At 38.0% G+C, this 22,264-nt stretch overlaps 1 protein-coding gene across 2 annotated transcripts in view; it reads left to right on the forward strand.

Annotated features, from left to right (window-relative positions):
- Positions 1-21,776, forward strand: part of LOC127422264 (mediator of RNA polymerase II transcription subunit 17-like) — a 32,660-nt gene extending 10,884 nt beyond the window's left edge. For both annotated transcript variants that reach the window (XM_051665661.1, XM_051665662.1), the window contains exons 5-13: positions 135-271; positions 360-441; positions 663-815; positions 6,395-6,525; positions 6,626-6,810; positions 7,233-7,370; positions 18,503-18,620; positions 18,703-18,862; positions 21,320-21,776. In XM_051665661.1, the coding sequence (XP_051521621.1) occupies positions 135-271; positions 360-441; positions 663-815; positions 6,395-6,525; positions 6,626-6,810; positions 7,233-7,370; positions 18,503-18,620; positions 18,703-18,862; positions 21,320-21,528 (1,313 nt within the window). In that variant the 3' untranslated portion in view covers positions 21,529-21,776. The remainder of the gene's footprint in view (positions 1-134; positions 272-359; positions 442-662; positions 816-6,394; positions 6,526-6,625; positions 6,811-7,232; positions 7,371-18,502; positions 18,621-18,702; positions 18,863-21,319) is intronic.
- The last annotated feature ends 488 nt before the right edge of the window (positions 21,777-22,264 follow it).

Here is a 22,264-nt window from a genome sequence, read left to right on the forward strand (position 1 = left end):
ATGTATAAATAAAAAAAACTCCTGGGAACAAATATTGACCCTTAATGGAGAGGTTAATGGAGATCGGTCTAAATTAAAGTTTACACATTGATGAAATTTTTGTAAAGTATTTAATATTTTGTGTTCACATGCAGGGTCACTGTTCCCCCATCATGGCACATTTGAGGTCATAAAGAACACAGATATTGACCTGGATAAGAAAATTCCAGATGATTATTGTCCTCTCAATGTGCAGATCCCCAGTGATCTGGAAGGTTCTGCTTATATCAAGGTAAAATTTAAAAATGTCTGACTCGCCTATGAGGACATGTTTCACAAGAATGAGCAGAAAACATCAGTGTTTCTCTGTATGTCTGCAGGTGTCCATTCAGAAACAGTCTCCTGATATAGGAGATCTCGGCACAGTGAATCTCTTCAGAAGACAACCCAAAGCCAAACCAGGTATGCCCAGCTAGTTAGTCAGATGTTTCACTGAAAAAATGTACTTTTGAAATCAGATTTTACCTAGTAAGCGAATAGCTGAATGTCCATGTACTAGTTAAATAAACAGCCATTAGGTTCAAACAATATGCAAATTGTTCACTCAGAAATTGTTATATTCACCATTTTCACCATTGTCCAGCTGTAGTAACTCTGTGTTCATGTCTCTTTTTCTCTATCAGGTTCTCAGATGTGGCATTTAAAGCTAGAAGCCGCTCAAAACGTGCTGCTCTGTAAGGAGATTTTTGCTCAGCTGTCACGAGAAGCTGTTCAGATCAAATCACAGATTCCTCACATTGTCGTCAAGAATCAGATCATCTCACATCCATTTCCTGGTATGCACACACACATTGTTCATGTAAAACATTCAAAATCAATTGAAACATGCTTCAGAAATCATGCCTTTTACATTTTTGTGCCACTAGCGGCACCAAATGGAATTACAATCTGTTCGATTAAACAGCCAGACAAGAGAACATGCCTCCAGAAGACCTAGAATTTTGGAGGTGTGTTCTGTAGGGGAATACAGCTTGGGCCCATAGACCAGTAGGCTTGGACTGAAGACCAGGAGTCCAGGTTTCAATCAATTAGTTGAAGTATTTACTGAAGAAAGTTGTTTGCAAAATCAAATGGCAGAAGTCAGCAGTACAAAAGAGTTCGTAGACAGGAGAAACCCATGCAAAATTACGAACTGAACTCAGGTCCAAAAACATCAATACTTATAGTCAGATACAGCATCTAGCTGACGTCAATGTTATAGTCTTCTAGGATTCTGATTGGTTACAAGCATAGATAACTATAGAACACTTCTGAACATAGTCATCCTGTACATCGTTTATCTCACTGACTGTTTGCATGATGCTTTAGTTCTGTATATCAGCTCCAATGGTCCGAATCGGGTCATAGGCCATGGACAGTCCTCTCTTTATGGTCATCCATAGGTCTCTGATGTTCAGTTGTCCACCTCTAGACTGCTATTCTAACTCCACTGGACTCCTGAAACAGAAATACTTGGAGAAACACACACACACACACACACACACACACAGCTTCTCCTATTCAAGGTCATATACCACAAAGCTTCTGTTGGATACTGGTCTTATCCTGTTGGAACTTAAAATATAGAGATAATTGTACTTTCTCTCAGGAGAGCTGAAGTAGTATTCTTGTTAAATTGGCAGAAACATTTATAATCAAATATATGTCGTTGGGTCATGAAGGCACTAGAGAAGCGGCCTACGTGACCTAGGCCTTTTAGTCAGCAGACACAGTGTCGCCTAAGACAGATACGGAATGGTCTCAAACGGCTTGTACGAGCATGAAACCACAGAGAACGTATATTAAGAGACTATAATAATGAATAATTTGCTCACAAGAATAGGATATGTGTTTTATAATGTTGTATACGTAACTCATAAGAATACTGATTAGTTCCACTTAAATCATTCAGTTAATCACATTAGGTTAAATGCTGATCAATTTAGATTGAGTGAATTCAAAGGAGATATATGTATTGTAGAAGAGGAGGTGGTGATTCAGACACGTGTGTGTGTGTGTAGATACAAACACCGATCAGCCACAGCATTAAAACCACCTGCCTAATATTGTTGGTCCCCCATGTGCCGCCAAAACAGTGCCAACCCCTATACTTCTCACCACAATTGTACAGAGCGGTTATCTGAGTTACCATAGACTTTGTCAGGTCGAACCAGTCTGGCCATTCTCTATTGACCTCTCTCATCAACAAGGCGTTTCCGTCCACAGAACTGCCACTCACTGGATGTTTTTTGTTTTTGACACCATTCGGAGTAAATTCTAGAGACTGTTGTGTGTGAAAATCCCAGGAGATCAGCAGTTACAGAAATACTCAGACCTGCCCATCTGGCACCAACAATTGATTTTTGCGATTTTTATCGAACTTATGGGCAATTCACGATTTTATTTTTTTCAACTTTTAAATGTACTCCAACATGATTCAAATTGTATGTTCTTTATTAGAATGCAAGGCAACCTGGTTAGAGAAATCCAAGTTTGCTTCAGTATAGGAAACAAAGGGGGGGGGAGGTGTCAACAGAGTGTAAATGTAAAATACATTTAAATCTAAAAACCCAGATGTTCAGAAATAATAGAATAAGAAAACTACAAAATAATCCTTAGCCAGCGTAAACCAAGTCTATCTAGGAAATTATCTAGAAATCAATATGTATAAATGATCAAGTTTATCTAGAAAGTACTCATTGTATATCAAACAATTTGTGTGTATATTCATAAACCCCTGCAGATAGAGACGTGCCCTCTAGCGGTTGATGCTGAGCAGCGCAGCAGTTTGAAATAATTTATCATTACAATTCAACTAGCAAAGTTTGTCAAAATGATCGCTTGCCAAATGTTGGCTATAGATGCAGTACACTTTAAAACATGTCACAGAACAAAGCAATAATTAACGATGTATCTGAATCATCATGGCAAAAGGAGTGACGGATGTTTGATTCTCCCATATGTATCCTTTCCATGATTTGAAATGAAGCGCAATAATTGTCATGTAACTAACGCTTTTTTATGGGTAAAAACAAAAGAAAGGAGACCGTTCATCAACATGCGCACTCCGAGGCCAGTTAAAGTCTTAAGCTGGTGTATACCTGCATGATGGATGAAGCTGAGCTACGGTCACACTGTGTACAATCGTACTGGGAATATTACCGCTGTCTTTTATATCAGTCTCCATGTTGTTATCCTGTCACATTCATTTGGAGTGCGCCACACGTGTGCAGCTGATCAGATCGGGAGCGGCATTAAGACAAGTGCTGTGATTTCTTTTTCTCTTTTTCATCCTTTGGTGGATTTACAACGTATCTAACTGTAGCGTTTGCAATATTTTTGGCAAAATCTAGATTTCTTGATTAAAAAAAATTTAAAAATCGTGTTAGTACTTATTCCTTTGCTTCTAGTGATTATTCCAGTAGTATAGTGACTAGAAGTATTCTACTGTTACTGGTAACAAATTGCTAAGTTTTGCCATTTGATATTAACTGTTCACTTCTGACTAGTAAGTATTCCAATTGTGAATATTTTATATATATAATTAAATTTTATTAGCAACTATTCGTTAGATATTAGTACTTATTCATAAGATACTAGTACTTATAGGTGCAGTATGTAAGATTCAGAAACCCTTGTTATTAATGACACCTGTGGCCGTTAAGTGAACTGCAGCCAGCTACCTGTTGCTCGTGCTCGTGCACATACTCCATACGGACGCGAGCATCGGCCAAAACAATGACGTAACGTACAAAGAGACAGCGTGATTCGCCGGCATCATGCTGAGAGATGAGGTAGCATAATTAAAATGACACAGTTATGATTGTTTTACTACAAACTTTGAGACTGCATATTATATTTGACTCTCCAGTGCTGGAACAGGGCTAAAACAAAGTGTGGATATAGGTCTGACTATGCGAGACTGTAGTTTGAAGTAATCACTTTTCTTTGCGTGATACATTGACTGCATTTATACGATAGCCTATGTCGGCATTAGCTAGCTAGCCAGTTTTATCAGTAGCTGTTAGCTAAATTTGGTTGATGATGACAGTAGCTGTTTATAAAATAGACTGTACATTATAAATATGTTGACACAATTCAGTATTGATGTGATTCCATCACAACTGTCATTTTGATATATCGATGCACTATTGTTTTATAATAATAGAATGTATATATTTTCTGTATAACCAAGTTACATTACACTAATGAATGGAGCTTTTCGCATTATCTTGAACATTGTCTAGCATTCATTTCATGTGTTATTGTAGTTTACCTTGCTGAATAATTACAGATTAACATTGTTTATGACAGTTACTGTGCAGGCAAGATCAAGTTAGCTAAAATTACACGGATCAATCCTTGTGGCACTATATTTCACATGCTTTGCAGTGTATGTAAGTTTACCTGTCCATTAAGAAGAACGCCAATTCAGGGTCCGTTTTGATCCTCAAAACCGAACGAAGGTCCCTCCAGGAATCAAATGTCCTGCCGATGTTCACTCTAGTTTTCGCTCGACCACGATCACATTCGGTAGATAAATGTTTTTTTGTTTTTTTGTTTTTTTTTGGCTTACTCGGAGTTTGTTTAGAAGTCGGTGTTTGCTGGATTCCACCTCTAAGATAACATTACTTAGTGTTGCAGACTGTTTGTTGTCGCTGTTGAATAGCGGAAGAGAAGCTATTACTGTCTGAGGCAAGGCTCTCGGGAGCACACATAAACATCACATCCTTTGGATTTTCCTGGCAAAAGCGACCCGCTCCCTTCACATGAAAATCAGTCTACAGGCTTTAATAGGCAACCTAGGAAGTCCGGGAAGGGCAAATTTTTTTAAGTTGCGTTACAAGCCGTTCACACATTGGCAAAAAAAGGCAAATATTACATGAAAATTGTTACATATTGCACCTTTAAATAGTGATTATACTTATTTATTACATAATTAAAAATTCAATAAAAAATCCTACCAGTAAAATGTTTTATGTTACTAGAAATATTGGAATAAGTACTAGTATCTAATTAATAAGTACTAATATAATTGAATAAGATTTGGAATACTTAATAGTTATTAAAAAAAAGTATATATTTATCTCACTAGCTTTTTAACTTGTCAGTTGTAATGACTAGTTTGAATGGCTACTGTACTGTATAGTTCAATTAAAAATCTTACTAGTAACATAAAAACTGCAAATGAGTACTAGTAAAACTGGAAGAGATACTAGTGTCTATTGGAATTAGTACTAGGATCTAATTAATAAGTAACAGTAAAATTTTATAAGATACTTGTCACAATTGGAATACTTAATAGTTATTAAAAAGGTACTGTCAAAAGATAATAGTACTTATTCCAACAATCGCTAGTACTATTCCGATTTTTACCAGCAACATTTATCTCACTAGTTACAACTGCTTTTTTACTTGTCAAATGTAATGACTAGTTAGAATGGCTACTGTACAGTTCAATTAAAAATCTTACTTGTAACAGTTGGAATAGACACTAGTGTCTAATAAAGTAGTACAGTACAACTGGAATAGATTAGTGTCTGTTGGAATATGTATTGAATAAGTACTAGTAAAACTGAAAAAGATACTACTCACAATTGGATTACTTACTAGTAACTAAAAAATGCTTTGTCATAAGGTGATTAGTACTTATTCTAAAAGTGACTAGTATCTACTCTGGTTTACTAGTACTTATTTATTAAATAATAGTGTCTATTCTAATTGTTACTAGTAACATTTAAAATTCTACTAGTTACAACTGCTTTTTTACTTAGAATGGTTACTGTATAATCCAATTACAAAAATCGTACTAGTAAATTTAAAATGTTACTAGTAACAATTGGAATAGATACTAGTGTCTAATAAATGAGCACTAGTCAAACTAAAAGAGATATTAGTGTCTATTGGAATACGTACTGAATAAGTACTAGTAAAATTGAAAAAGATACTACTCACAATTGGAATACTATGTCATAAGGTGATGGTATTTATTCTAATAGTGAATAGTATCTATTCCAGTTTACTAGTACTTATTTATTAGATACTAATGTCTATTCCAATTGTTACTAGTAACATTTAAAATGTAACTTTTAAGGAATAAATGTTAAAAGTGCTTGCCATATAAATTGAAATGTTTGGCCATAATGATCAGCACTATATATGTATGGAGGGAAAAGGGTGAGGCCTTTTTTGAGGAATTAAAAGGCAATGCCCCCAAATACTAACATAGTGAATGTAAACCATTGACCTACTGAAAATCTGATATAAATAAAAGCTGATATTTCAAAGAAGGATTATTGCAAGACGTGGTGGTTTATAGAAAGAGGATTTCTAATATAGATAGGTGCTACAGTGTATGTTTATGTTCACTCTTCAGGTCTACAGCTCTCCATCTCTCTCTGTCACTCCACTGGAGAAAAAAAACACCAAAGAACATCACCAGACAAGAGCAAACCAGACGACCACCTGTATGTGTTAGAACACAACTTGCACCAGCTCATACGAGAGGTACTAGCACACATCACAGACAGACATGGGCTTGTGGACAGCCACTCAGTGTCTGAGTGATGTGTTTTGTCTTTGTATGATGGGTTATGTGTTGTTGTAGTTCCACAAACATACGTTGAGTTCAGTGGTGATGCCTCATCCAGCCAGCGCTCCATTCGGACACAAGCACTTGCGCTTAGCAGGACCGATGGCGTATGATAAAGCTGAGATCACCTCATTGCAGCAGAGTGAAGGACTGCTGGAGAAGATCATCAAACAAGCCAAACACATTTTTCTCAGAAGCAGGTACATTATGCACTTGACTGAACTGATGTTTCTCATGATCTTAAAAAAAAAAAAAAAAGTTTTGTGGACAAATATAAATTAAATGGATGAATTGGAGTGGATAGTGAAGGAAAAGCAGCATACATCTGAACTCCTTCAATACTGTTTCAAAAGCATCTCAGGATGAACCTCATGAAGTTGGCTGAGAGAATCATTAGAGTGTGCAGAGCTGTAATGTAGGCAAAGAATGGCTGATTTGAAGAAGCTCATATAAGAAAGATCAGATTTTTAACATGTTTTGGACAGTGCATAATTACACTTCCATTTCCATCTCATAAATAACAAAAGAGTTGGTGTGCCCAAACTACTAGAGGGCAGACAAGCAGAATTAAGCCAAATTAATGTGTAAAAGTCTCTCTTTGCTCCTTGTCTTTGATTGTCAGGACTGCACGGACCATTGACAGTTTGGCAAGTCGTATTGAGGACCCTCAGATTCAGGCTCACTGGTCCAACATTAACCATGTGTACGAGTCCAGCGTCAAAGTGCTCATCACTTCGCAAGGATACGAGCAGATCTGCAAGTATGACTGGAGTCTGATATTTTAACCTCTGCCACTGCTATTAGCCCTTACAGATGAACATCATATTATTATCACACCAGCAAAATATCTGTGGAGAAACACACAAAATAAGAAATTTGCCCCATACTCCCCCATGAAGCGAGTGGTGGAATAACCAGTTCCCAAATTGTAGCTTGCGTTAATATGTTGTCCCTTTTTGTCTTTGTTTTGAAAAAACCAAATTGGTAATTTTTCTCAGATTTACTGCTTTACTATTTTTAGTGAGAATTACTACTTTAAGACTTTAGAAAAAGATAAGTCTAGTTAACATTAAAGTCCTCTGTCTTTCGAGTTTCGAGTTTTTTGTAAACAAACTTTGTGTTATTAGAAGACACCTTCTAACCTAAAGAACAAACAAAAAACACGCACAAATCGTGAAAGGTGTACTCTGTGTTGAACAAAATGTGTAAAATCATGTATACTTTCATGACCAGTCAAATACAAATTGCTTTATCTCAGTATTATCGAAGACTTTCAATCATGTAGTAAATTAATTCAAGAGTGGCTGCGAATATTGCATTTCTACAATGGCATCAGTCACCGCAATCTATTCCTTTACAAAATGCTGCATCTACACTGCTAGATGCAAGTGTAAGTCTAAAGCGCTATTCGGATGGCAGTTGTTTCTCAGTGTGATGTCTGTAAAAGTACATTTTCATGGCTCCTCTGATAAAACTCATGCGTTTGGATGACAGTTAAATCACTGGGGACGAGTGAGACTATTTGTGGATCACATGATTGCAGTTGCACTTGTTATATGGAAAATTCCTTAATCCACAAACTGTGTCCTCTGTATTTGCTTTCAAATATGTTTGGAATTACGCTGAAGTTAAAATAAAATTTTCAAAGCATGTATGAGGAAGCCACGCTCTAAAACACTGCGGACATTTACATTATTTTTCACATACAGCACAAGCCAAAATGATTTTGCAAAGAGCAATTAAACTAATCAAGAAACAGTAGGGACAAGACTGTTTCACAATGTAAGCCAAATAAATATGTCAATTGGGGTACGCATGCTTCGTCTCTCACCTGCATCACCTCAAGCGCATGCAGGGAGAGAGAGAAAATGCACATATCACTGACAGTAAAGATAGTTAAAATGAAATTTGAGGCGCTGTGGTTAAAATGGTTTTCTTATGTTTTATCTATAAAAATTATAGACATCATTTGGAATTATCCGCCAGTGTTTCAAAAGTTGCTGTGGAAGTTAAACCTTTTAAATAAGGTAAACAATCGGCTTAAACCCTTTTGCTGCTCAAACTGACACAGACTTCTACAAAAGATCATAGTTCTTGAAACAGTTACTTGCTGTACCGCCAACCCTGAAGGAATACACAGGAGAGCGACACCGTTGACTCCCTCAGCCTACAGTCCTTTTGAATCTAACGTTCCTCAACTGGCTATACTGAGCCTAGATAAACCAGCAGTACAGGTGCCAAAAGTAACTGGTGAAAGTGAGAGCACAAACCGATGGCATAAACCGGGAGCTAGACCCAAAGGTGCTCGAGACATCAGACTGTCACGAGTAATGCATATTGCAGCATTAGTATCATCCACCCCAGATACGGCTATGAACCTACTAGCCAATACTGGTATTCTTCCACCCCCAATATGTCTTGAAAATAGATTTGAACCACTGATGAATGTGGATGAAGAAACCCAGAACGTGGTTTGACAAAGATCTCATCAGTCAGCAGCTAACAGTGCAGCTGACAGGTGCTCAAGGTTGAGCAGGCAGCAGCATTCTGCTGAGATCATAGCCAAACCCAGCACTCTGATAGTGGGTGACTCCATTATCAGAAACATTGGTAACAGGGCTACCACCACTTGCTGCCTTCCTTGAGCTACAGTTTCTGATGTGAATAAGGAAGTTCGGAATATTCTGATTAATCATAAGACTGTAAATCGGGTTATTATACATGTGGAGAAAAATGATATTCGGAAGGAGCAGTCAGAACACCTCGAGGGATTTCAATGGACTCTTTGAAACACTTGGGAGATTGAAAGTTAAGTCGTTCATCAGTGTACTGCTCCCAGCCCCTGGAACAAATATGTTTTCTCGGTTGCTTAGTCTAAACACTTGGCTGCACAAAACCTGCCACATGAGAGGACTGAACTACATTGATAACTTCAATCTTTTCTGGAGTCAAAGACAACTGTATAAATCAGATGGCCTCCATCTCAACAAGCTTGGTGCAAAAGTGCTGAAGAACAATATCTACTTCCCCCTCCTTCATCCACCTGCAACGTACACAAATCCACTAAACCTGGATGGCACACAAACATCACCGCAGTGTCAGGATGACCAGAGGATCGCATTTCAGCAACTAGATGGACATTTGATTGACAAATCCCACAATAACACAGCGCAACCACAACATTCACTGCTCAGGGACACAATCCAGTCTGAGCACTACTCACAGAGCATAATACAGTCAGATTGTGATGACTTAGAACTGCTCCAAGATACAGGACCCAAGGAAGATTTCCTGAAAAAAAGCCAAGGGAGCCAAGATAACATACCTCCAGAGAAACACGAGAGCAACATCCCCTCTCACCACACACTATCTTCCTCTCGCCAACATCCCCACTTCTGAGTTTTTCAGAGAAAATGGAGGAATTAGTGTATGCTGGAAGAAAGCTCTCAAACTCCATTGCTGCGAGCCCCCAGATACCAACCACAAAATGGCGGGCCCCTCGACAACCAAAGCCTGTGGGCCCAGCTCACCCTCCCCCTCCCTCAGAGAGAGCTCTCCGGCCACTGCCACAACCTCAGGGCTCACATTGTCCTTTTTCTGCTCTTGATGAACAACAAACAACGGATAACAACTCTCAGTAACATGTATCTGGTCCCCGCTACGGTGGAGGCAGCATTTACAAATGTTTATAGAACAAGCAGGAACCCGATGTTCCTGTAGCTTTTACTATATCTGTTATGTTAAGTGATAGAAGACTAAGGCCTTCTCGAAACGTATGGCAAACCTGTCTAATCTGTTGCCTATTAAACATCAATCCGAGATTGCTGTGGGGTCAAAAACAGATATTGTCAAGTTGGCACTTTTAAACACCCGCTCTCTTAAGAACAAGTCATTTTAGTCAATGACCTCATCACCATAACATAAATGAAACTTGGTTAGATAACAGCTGCAGTGCAACAGTCTTCAATGAATCAGCCCCTCCAAACTTTACTTTTATGAGTGTCTATAGAGCTGTTAGTAGAGGTGGAGGATTTGCTGCAATATTTAAAGATGTCTTTCAATGCAAGCGTCACTTGGTGATTACTTGACCTTTGAATATCTAAGTATTGTGCTAAAAGGTGATCCACACATTCAATTTATAATTATTTATAGGCCTCCAAAATACTCTCCAGCCTTTGTTGATGATTTTACAGAACTGTTATCAGCAACTTGCTCTGAATTTGACTGTTTTGTTATTGCTGGGGATTTCAGCATTCATAAAGATAATCCTGAACACAACACTGCAAAAGAACTCACAACAGTTTTAAACAATTTTGATGTGACTCAGCATGTAGACGGACCCACACACAATCGTGGACACTCTGGATCTGCTCATTAGCAAGGGTCTGATCATTTCATCGACTCTTATTAAGGACATAGCTCTATCTGACCATTTCTGCATTTTCTTTGAAATAATTGATTTCTCTGGCCACTGAAGTTACATCTGTCTCTGTCAAAAAGAGATACATGCTGTAAATGAGAATGTTCTCCTCGATAACTTTAACTCCGAAGTTAAAAATGCTATTGATGGCATTGCTTCTGTAAAGGTCAGGAAGATTACTGGCAGACATAAAGCACCATGGAGAAACACAATAGCAGTACAAAACATTAAAAGAAAATGCAGGGAAGCAGAACGAATGTGGCGGGGAAAAAATAAAGTCCATTATAACATAGATAAAGACAGCCATCATGCTTTCAATTTAGAATTAGGTACAGCTAGGCAGACTTTCTTCACAAACATTATAAACAGCAACATAAACAACACCCGCACTCTTTTTGCTACTGTAGATAGACTAACTAATCCCCCAAAACAGGTTCTCTGTGAAATGCTGTCTGACAGCAAATGCAACAAATCAATCAAGATCAATGATATTAAAATGGCGATCAGCTCGTCCTCATGTTGCACTGAGGTCAAACAGAAAACTTCAGAAATTAGTCACTATGTCTGATTTTGAGGCAGAAATAGTACAGCATCTTGAAACGTCAACCTGCTATCTTAACACACTCCACACATCATTTTTCAAAAATGTGTTTAACTGTCTGGAAAAAGATCTGAGCATATTACTCCAGTCCTCTTGTCTTTACACTGGCTTTCAGTTACATTTAGAATTGATTTTAAAGTACTATTATATAAGTACTACATGATGCTCATATACATCATGATGGTGCCGCGGATGGCTGCCTTGATGTGGAGCGCTCCTATTGTTTTGTTGTTTGTTTGTTTGTCCTGTGTTTAGTAATCTTTTTCCAGTCAGTTTTACCAGAGATGAACTGCTGAACATTCAACAGCTTATACAAGACAGTCTTTTCCAGGTTTTTGAATATTCAGATGTTTTGCTAGACATTTTAGTTGGAGGCGTGGCTTTGTTGTTCAGGAGACGCAGGCGAGGAAGACGAGCCGGTGCGCTGGTCAAACTCCGTCGGCTGGGCTTTCGAACAACGCTGCCGAACATTCATCTTGCGAATCTCTGCTGCCTTCCTAACAAAATGGACGAACTGCATCTCCTCACCCACACAAACAAGGACTTTTCAACCTCTGCTGCCTTGTGCTTCACAGAAACCTGGCTGAGTGAAGCCATTCCGGACAACGCGTTACATCTGCCGGATTTCCAGATGTTCAGAGTGGATCGCATCGCGGCGTTAACAGGGAAAACGATTGGCGCTGGAACATGCTTTTACATCAATGAAAGTTGGTGTACAGATGTAACAACATTAAAGAGTATGTGCTGTCCTAAATTGGAAGCGCTCTTTATTAACTGTAAGCCTTTCTACTCGCCACGGGAGTTTTCCTCGTTTATTCCGGTGAGTGTGTATATCACGCCAAATGCGTGTTTGAATGCGCCGCTGCAACAGCTGGCTGATCAAATCACAGACGCGGAACAACAACACCCGGACTCGGTTATTATTATTCTTGGGGATTTAAAAAAAGCAAATCTCACATGTGAACTGCCCAAATACAAACAGCACATTACATGCCCCACCAGAGACAGGAACATACTGGATCATTGCTACACAACAATAAAGGATGCATATCGCTCTGTCCCTAGAGCAGTTTTGGGACTCTCTGATCACTGTCTGGTTCATCATCTTCCAACCTACAGGCAGAAATTAAAATCAACCAAGCCAGTAGTAAGGACTGTAAAGAGATGGACCAATGAAGCAGAGCGGGAATTACAAGCCTGCTTTGATTGCACAGATTGGAGTGTTTTTGAGGCTGCAGCCACAGACCTGGACAAGCTCACAGATACTGTTACATCATATATAAGTTTCTGTGAGGATGTGTGCATTCCTACTAGAACTTATTTAACATTTAACAATGACAAACCATGGTTTACAGCAGAGCTCAGGCAGCTTCGTCATGCCAAAGAGGATGCTTACAGGGGTGGGGATAAAGTCTTGTACAATCAGGCCAGGAACACACTGAACAAGGAAATCAGAGTGGCTAAAAGAAGATACTCTGAGAAGCTGAAAAACAAGTTTTCAGCTAACGACCCTGCATCAGTGTGGAGTGGCATGAAACAACTCACAAATTACAGGACTCCTACCACCAACCCTGTGGTGGACCAACAACTGGCTGACGACCTGAATGTGTTCTACTGCAGATTTGAAAGGCCCATCCTCACACCCCACACCCACTCTGACCTTCACGTCACACGTCACACAAACACCAACACCTCCTGCAACCCCCCTCCTACCCCCTCCTGCTACTCAACCTGCACTTAAGATCTGTGAAGATGATGTGAGCCGCGTCTTTCGGAAACAAAAGATGAGGAAAGCTTCAGGCCCAGATGGCGTCTCGCCAACGTGTCTTTGATCATGTGCTAACCAGCTGGCCCACATCTTCACACAGATCTTCAATAGATCACTGGAGCAGTGTGAAGTCCCATGCTGCTTCAAACGCTCAATCAATATTCCTGTCCCAAAGAAACCATAAATCAAAGGACTTAATGACTACAGACCTGTCGCCCTGATGTCTGTGGTCATGAAATCATTTGAGAGACTGGTGTTGGCCCACCTGAAGAACATCACTGGACCCTTTCTAGATCCCCTTCAATTTGCTTATCGAGCAAACAGGTCTGTGGATGATGCAGTCAACATGGGATTGCATCATATCCTGCAACATCTGGACAGACCAGGGGCATATGCAAGGATCCTTTTTTGTGGACTTCAGTTCAGCTTTCAACACCATCATCCCAGCTATACTCCAGAATAAATTACACCAACTCTCTGTTCCCATGTCTGTCTGTCAGTGGATTACCAGCTTTCTGACGGACAGGCAGCAGCTTGTGAAACAGGGGAAACTCACTTCCAGCACCTGTACAATTAGCACTGGTGCCCCCCAGGAATGTGTGCTCTCCCCACTACTCTTCTCCCTCTACACCAATGACTGCATCGCCAAGGACCCCTCTGTCAAGCTCCTGAAGTTTGCAGACGACACCACTGTCATCGGCCTCATCCGAGATGACGATGAGTCTGCATACAGAAGGGAGGTTGAACAGTTGGCTGTCTGATGCAGTCAAAACAACCTTGAGCTGAACACCCTCAAAACAGTGGAGATGATTGTGGACTTTAGGAGGAACACCCCAACACTGACCCCCCTCACCATTCTAAACAGCACTGTGGCAGCAGTGGAGTCATTCAGGTTCCTGGACACTACCATCTCACAGGAACTGAAGTGGGAGACACACATTGACTCCATTGTGAAAAAGGCCCAGCAGAGGTTGTACTTCCTTCACCAGCTGAGGAAGTTCAACCTGCCACAGGCGCTGCTGATACAGTTCTACTCAGCGGTCATTGAGTCTGTCCTCTGTACTTCAATAACTGTCTGGTTTGGTTCAGCTATGAAATCAGACATCAGAAGACTACAAAGGACAGTTCGGACTGCTGAGAGGATTATTGGTTGCCCCTGCCCCCCTTCAAGAACTATACACTTCCAGAGTGAGGAAAAAGGCTGGAAAAATCACTCTGGACCCCACTCACCCTGCCCACTACCTTTTTGAACTGTTGCCTTCTGGCCGACGATTCAGAGCTCTGAGCACCAGAACCGTCAGGCACAGGAACAGTTTTTTCCCTCAGGCTATCCATCTCATGAACAGTTAAACTGCCCCATTGAGCAATAACTATGTGCAATACACAGTTTAGTCTTTTTTTATATTTATCCAACACATCCAACCTCTTCTGCCATTTCATTCCTCTGAAAAAAAAACAACAAAAAAAAACATTTGCACTGTACATAACAGATTTGTATTTGCACTCTACATAACAGATAACAGATTGTATTAGATTGCACTACGTATGTGTATGTGTGTCTGTGTGTATGTATGTATGTGTATAACTATTTTTTATTTTTTATTATCTATGTCTTGCTGCTGTTTTTTTATCGTTGTACACTGGAAGCTCCTGTCACCAAGACAAATTCCTTGTATGTGTAAGCATACATGGCAATAAAGCTGATTCTGATTCTATTACTCGTTTATATATCACTCAGTGGCGTATGACCTAAATATATTGCAGATATGCTTGTTGAATATAAACCTAACAGACCTCTCAGATCATTAGGATCAAGTCATTTAGAAATACCAAGAGTTCACTCAACACAAAGTGAGGCAGCGTTTAGCTATTATGCCACCCGCAGCTGAAACCAGCTTCCAGAAGAGGTCAGGTGTGCACCAACAGTAGTCACATTTAAGTCTAGACTGAAAACACATCTGTTTAGCTGTGCGTTTATTCACTGAGCACTGAGCTGCACTTATTGATTTCACTGAATCATTTTATTTCTGTATTCCTTTTCTTTTTTTTATTCATTTTATTAATATTAACTTTTTTAATATTTATGAAATTACATTTTATTCTTATTTTATGTTCTTAATTGGTTCTTTATTATTATTATTATTATTATTTAATTTTTGTAAAGCACTTTGAATTGCCATTGTATATGAAATGTGCTATATAAATAAACTTGCCTTGCATTACATTTTGTGGAACAAATTATGAATTTCTATGTAAAACGCTCAAAAACCGTTCTTATTTAAATTGTTTAGTGCATCAATTTACGAATTTTAGCGTAAATCAATTGCAAAGCCATTCTTGGGCAAATTCCCTAGGGCAAATCAAATATTTATAAGGAAAACATTCAGAAAATCATTCTTGCATAAATTGGTGCATTCAGTTTAGTGCATTGATTTAGGAATTTCAGTGTAAATGTTCAGTAAAACCATTCTTTCGGATTGGGGCTTAAAACAAAATGTTTTTCATTTCAGTTCGTTTTGAGCAAAAACTCTATTTTTTCGTTCCGGTTCTGCAGCCTCCTTCCCAAAAGGTTACCAGTTAGAACAAAATAAAAGAATGGTTAATAACGTTCATTTTAAAATGACATTACTCTGCGCTAAGGGGTAGGTGAAATACCAATTGCAGCATTGCCAGATCTCACAACTGAAAAAAAAGCAGCCTGGTCTGGAAAAACAAAAAATTATTTCCGGTGTGGTGGATTTATCAGCATAGAAATCATAACAAGCATACAGTTAATTAACAGTTAAATATCATTTTTATTACAGAGCTGCTTCTGAGTCAAAACCCGTCAGCATCAAATCTGTATTATTGCATCATATCTGACAATAATTCACTGAAGACTTAGAAACAACTGAGAAATGTACTTTTTACATCTACTAATGTTTTCCTTGTATCTGGATTAGCCGTGCATGTATATGTAGTAATTATACGTAGTTGATAAAAAGGTCTTCATTCAGAGAATGCGACATCCACAACGGGCAATTAGCAAAGAAATGTGTGATGCAGCAGTTTCCTTCTGGATCAAAGCACGTTTAATTTTTTTGGGCAACATGAAGTGGTGTAGTTCCAGAAATGTACTGTGTTAAACCCTTTGGCCTTTAGTTTCATGAAAAAATTATTGGAGGAAATTAACTTGTTACCAGCATTTAACAATATTGTTTTCACTCTGGAACAACTGAAAATCATTTTGTTCTGGTTTTCGGTTACATTCTGCTAAAATTTTTGTTTGTTTTCGATTTTCGTTCCTTGAGCCGTTTTGTAGTCCCTGCTTAAATTGTTGGATTCGATTCCATGGCATTCATTACGAGTTTCTATTTAAAACGTTTGGAAATCAATTATTTCGTAAATTACAATCAGTTCAGCGCATCAATTTTTTTTGTTGTGATTTACATTTTTTTTATTGATTCATCTATTATACAATTAAAAGCAAAACATGTACAAACAGAATCAATATTTAACCCTCACAATTGCCCCCCAATCCCCAACCCGACCCCCAACAACACCCCAGTGGTCACATAAATATAGACACAAAAAAATAAAAATAAAAATAAAATAAAAATATATATAAAAATCACACACATCCACTACACCTCTCTCTCCACTGTCCCTCCCTGAGTCCCTGGTCTGCAGCCCTGTCTGGGGTATCAGCTTGAGCACGTAAGTGTCTTTTAATGTCTCCAGAGCCCGAGGATTTTGATTTATTTGGCATATTGTCTTCATAGAACTGTTATGAAACAGTGTATCGAATCTCACCAGTTTATGACACAAAAATAATTAAAAACTTGCAAAGTGCACAGAGCTCGCCTTTTACACGTCCGACCCTCGCATGGTGCCACGCGACCCCCAGTTTACAAATTTTTGTGTTAATAATTGGATTCAGTTCCATGGAACACATTATGAATTTATATGTAAAACCTTCGGAAACCATTTTTGCGTAAATTGTTGCATTCAATTCCATGGAACAAATTACGAATTTCTATGTTAAACGTTCAGAAAACCTTTCTTACGAAAATTGTTGCATTCAGTACGTCAATTGTAAAGCCATTTTTGCGTAAATTGTTGGATTTAATTATATTGAACAAATAAAAGATTTCTAAGGAAAACTTTCAGAAAACCATTCTTGTGTAAACTGGTACATTCAGTTTACTGCATCAAGTTACGAATTTCAGTGTAAATCATTCGTAAAGCCATTCTTACATAAATTGTTGGATTCAATTCTGGCGTTATGATTTATTATGTAAAAGGTTTGGATGCCATTCTTGTGTAAATTGGTGGATTCAATTCCATGGGACAAATGAAATTTTTTTTATGTAAAATGTTCAGAAAACCATTCTAACATAAATTTTTATATTCAATTCCATAGGACACATTATGAATTTATTTGAAAAACATTGGTAAAAGCATTTTTGCATAACTTGGTGCATTCAGTTCAGTGCATCAATTTACGCATTTCAGTGCAAATCATCCATAAAGCCATTCTTACGGAAATTGTTGGATTTAATTCTGACATTATGAATTTCTGTGTAAAACGTTCGAATACCACTCGTGTAAGTTGTTACAAATTACAAATTTCTATGTAAAATGTTCAGAAAATCGTTCTAACATAAATTGTTGCATCCACCTCTATGGGACACATTATGAATTTCTATGTAAAACATTTGGTAACCATTGTTGCGTAAAATGTTGCATTCAGTTCAGTAAATCAGTGTATGAATTTCAGCGTAAATCATTCGTAAAGCCATTCTTACTTTAATGGTTGGATTCAATTTCATGGGGCAAATTACAAATTTACATGTAAAAAGTTGCATATAATTATTTTGCATTAAATATAAGAGTTTATGAATTTCTTCTTAAATTGTTCCTAAAACCATTCAATATGACAGTTTAGGAATGTAGTAAACATTTGAATAACCATTATTACATATATTGTTGCATTTAATTAAGTGTGGCAATTTACGTAAGAATGGTTTTATGAATGATGTACTCACAAAATTGTTTTGCTCGCTTTTTATGAGTGAGATCCAATGATAGGCAAAACCTCTTCTTCCTCATCTTCCTCTTCAGATCAATCCAGCTGCAGTTAAATGTTGGCGTGGAGCAGATCAGAGTAGTGCACAGAGACGGACGCGTCATCACGCTATCACACCAAGAACAGGAGCTGCAGGACTTCCTGCTGTCACAGGTACTGACGCCCTTCCACACGCACTTCAGTTTCAAATTCAAAGAGGAAAGAGAAGTTGTACTGAGTGTGTGTGTTTGTGCAGATGTCACAGCATCAGGTGCATGCCGTGCAGCAGTTGGCTAAAGTCATGGGTTGGCATGTGTTGAGTTTTAGTAATCACGTGGGTCTCGGTCCCATCGAGAGCATCGGAAACGCCTCGGCCATCACTGTCGCATCACCAAATGGCGAATACGCCATCTCAGGTACACATATACACACAAACACACACGTCTGGTAACGAAGTCCTCTCAGACCTATAGACACACACTTCTTGATTTAACCCTTGTGCTGTGTTCCTCATTGGCTACCACTCCTTGTGTTCCCGGGGTCAAAATGACCAACCCATTTAAATGGTTTATGAGTCTCACATAATCCATTTTTTATCACTAAATATTGAATTTGAATTGAAAATTGAAATATTTTGTTTTTAACTTTTTATCTAGTAACTAGAACAGGTTTTGTACCTCTTTTTGGAACTTTATTTTAAAAAAGAAAGTGGGCTTTATTGAAATGACCTTATACAACTTTTTTTTTCCGAGTTAAAAAAAAAAGCATTATTTATTATTTTGTATATTAAAAAACATTAACAAATTTTCTGTGCTATTTATCACACAATTTTATTTTAATGTTGTTTTAGTATTTATCAAAGAAGTTTGCTTTGACACACATTTATTTTCTCAAAAATTGCACATACCTGTAGTGTTACTGGTCAAAATTGATGACATACAAGAAAGAACATCAGCCTATGAATCAAGGGGTGTGTGTTTTTGTTTGAATACTGCATGTGTGCAAGTACACATCAGGCTCCGGAACACTCATTTTTTATTTTTGTAGCCCTGCCCATTATTTTCTAATGGCTGGTCATTTTTGACCTGAAACACAACAGCTGTTACAAAGTGAAATAAAACCAATAAAATGTATAGAAATGGTCAATGTTTTTTTTTTGAGTGTTTTTAGATACCATATGTGAACAAAGTCAAGAAATTTTATTCCATTTGGATTTAGTAAAAAAAACAAAACAAAAACAATACATAAATGACTGGAACACAACGTATGGGTTAAGGAATGTTCCTGGGTTAAATGCAACTTAAGTTCTGTGTACAGCATCTGTGGCCTTCTGTCAATTACCACAGAAAATAATTTCCGCTCGTCCCTCAGTAAAAACAAAGTAATAATATTTGCAGTAGATTAGTGGTTCTCCACCTTTTTGACTCCCATTGTCCAGGACAATTTTCAAAGCCACAGAATCTAGAATTGTCAATAAAATACTTATCACGATTAATTTTGTGATTCCAGACATTTCAGGAACTGTATGTTGATATGTTGTAGGCCTACCTCATGATTTTAACTAATTTCAGCATTTAAAGGAAGTTTTTAATTTTAAATAATTTCAAGACACCTTGAGGTCCCCTTGGAAGATTGTTGAGGCCCCCTAGTGGGTTCCGGTCCCCTGGTTGAGAACCACTGCAGTAAATAATGTGTAATTTGTTATGTTTACATTAGTGTTTATGGCACTAATGCGCTAACACGCTATACACGGCCATAATATGTGCCGATTACACTCTGTTATTGTAATTTATGATGACTGATACTACTGCAAATATTAGTGTATAAAAGAGTGTTAATGAGAAAGATACAGACAAAAGAATGATGACAAGAGGCATATCTTACTTTGGGCAGATGTGTGAATGGCTTTTGATGCAGATGGCACATGAGTGAATGGGCTCTTAAGAGTATTTGAGTAGATTTGATTCCATTTGTAGACTAATTAAACAAAATTGTCTTTGAAAATGTCTCTATGCGAACGATTGTACAAATGTGGGTTAGTTTGCACCAGCTCGCTAATAACTCTGCACACCAGTGTGTTCATGTTGGCTGACCTTGACTGACTGGGGACATGAACCTGGAGCAAATGTCAGCCTCAAAGTAGGTGGCGCTCCAGGTTACACCCACCGATGATGTGGACCAGTGGCAGTAAGAAGGTGTTTAGCAGCAGATATGAAGTTTTCTTGAGAGTTCACGCTGGCGAGCTGTTTCGAACCACCGAAACAAACTCAAAAACACAAACTAAATTTTTTTGTCGATATTTTTTTCTGTGATAATCAACAACATGTCACAGATGCTGTATATAGAGTTCTAAGATGTATTAAACCTTGAACATTGCTGTAATATAGAGCAACACTCTGGTTCCGGAAGTAAAAGTCCCATTCATTTTTCCCATTTTCCCATATTGCAAAATATCCCGATATGTACAAATATAAGTAGTGATTTTAGGTTGTACTTATAATCAACAACCTAAAATCAATAGTTTGATATATTCCCATCATTTTTTATACAATTACATAATTCACAATGCTTTATGGGATTGTAGTTTGTGCCCTCGTGAAAGAAGGGCATGTCTTTATGTCCGATTACTTTTTTGCCTTTTTTTTTTTTTTTTTGATGATGTGATGCTTCTTTGGAGCTGGTTGGTTTGGTTCATGGCTCACAACCCTTTAAGTATTTTATAAAAAGGCTATGGAAAAAAAGAATGAGGAAAATACTTCCGGAACCCAGACAGCTGAAAAAGTGTTGCGCTCTATGCTTCAGTTTAGTCATCATGTCAAATTAACCAATCTGCTGTCAGAATATGACCTGTCTTTCTTCCTGTCTGCCTGTAGTGCGTAACGGTCCAGAGAGCGGCTGTAAGGTTCTGGTCCAGTTTTCTCAAAGTCAGGCTAAAGATCTGTCAAAGAGTGATGTGGTGCAGGATGCTAAATGGACTCATTTGAGGGGCCCTTATAAAGAAGTGCACTGGGGCCGAATGGAGGGAAAAAACTTTGTTTATAAAATGGAGCTGCTCATGGCTGCACTGACACCGTGTCCCTAGAGCACATTATATAACTGTTTTATACAGATGGTCCTGTTGTTTGATCTCTTCTCTCAGTGTTTCTCACTCTTTTTACATTTTCCGAATTAATCATTTGACCCCAGCACTGCTAATGCTGAGTGATTTCATCTGTAAATGATTCCTGAAATGCTCCTCTGCTTCAGTCATGGAATTGTTATGTCATTTTTCTAGGAAAGACCAACTTTGGTCACAGACTTGTGTTGGAAATAAAATATTTGTAATTTCAACTTTGTATTTTCTCTTTTTTTTTTAGATGGCAAGCATGCAAGTATAGAAAGGTTGTCCAAACACATATGTAGTTCTAAAGGATGAATCTAGATAAATAGAAAATCAAGGACAATAAATCAGAATTTAATGAGTAATCCTTTACAATCAAGAAGGACAAGCATACATTGGCCAAAATAAACATTGTGTACACATTTATACAAAGTTCCCTTGGCTATGGAAAGCCTGGGGAATTTGTAAAATATCAAAATTCATAAATATACATTTGTCTAGATATATTCTGCTCAAAAATATTTTATTGGCTAGATATATTGCTTTTACCCAGTTGAGCCACATTTGAGCCAAATTAATTTTTTGTCTTCTAGATGTGTGTACACTAAAATCATAAATGGGCAAATCAAATCTAGATTCACCCCAGCAAAATCGACAAAACTCATCCAGTAATCACAAACTGTAAATGTCATAAGTCAAACTTGGGTAAATGATAAAT

This window comes from Myxocyprinus asiaticus, chromosome 31, assembly GCF_019703515.2.
Source record: "Myxocyprinus asiaticus isolate MX2 ecotype Aquarium Trade chromosome 31, UBuf_Myxa_2, whole genome shotgun sequence".
NCBI classification, from domain to species: Eukaryota; Metazoa; Chordata; class Actinopteri; order Cypriniformes; family Catostomidae; genus Myxocyprinus; species Myxocyprinus asiaticus.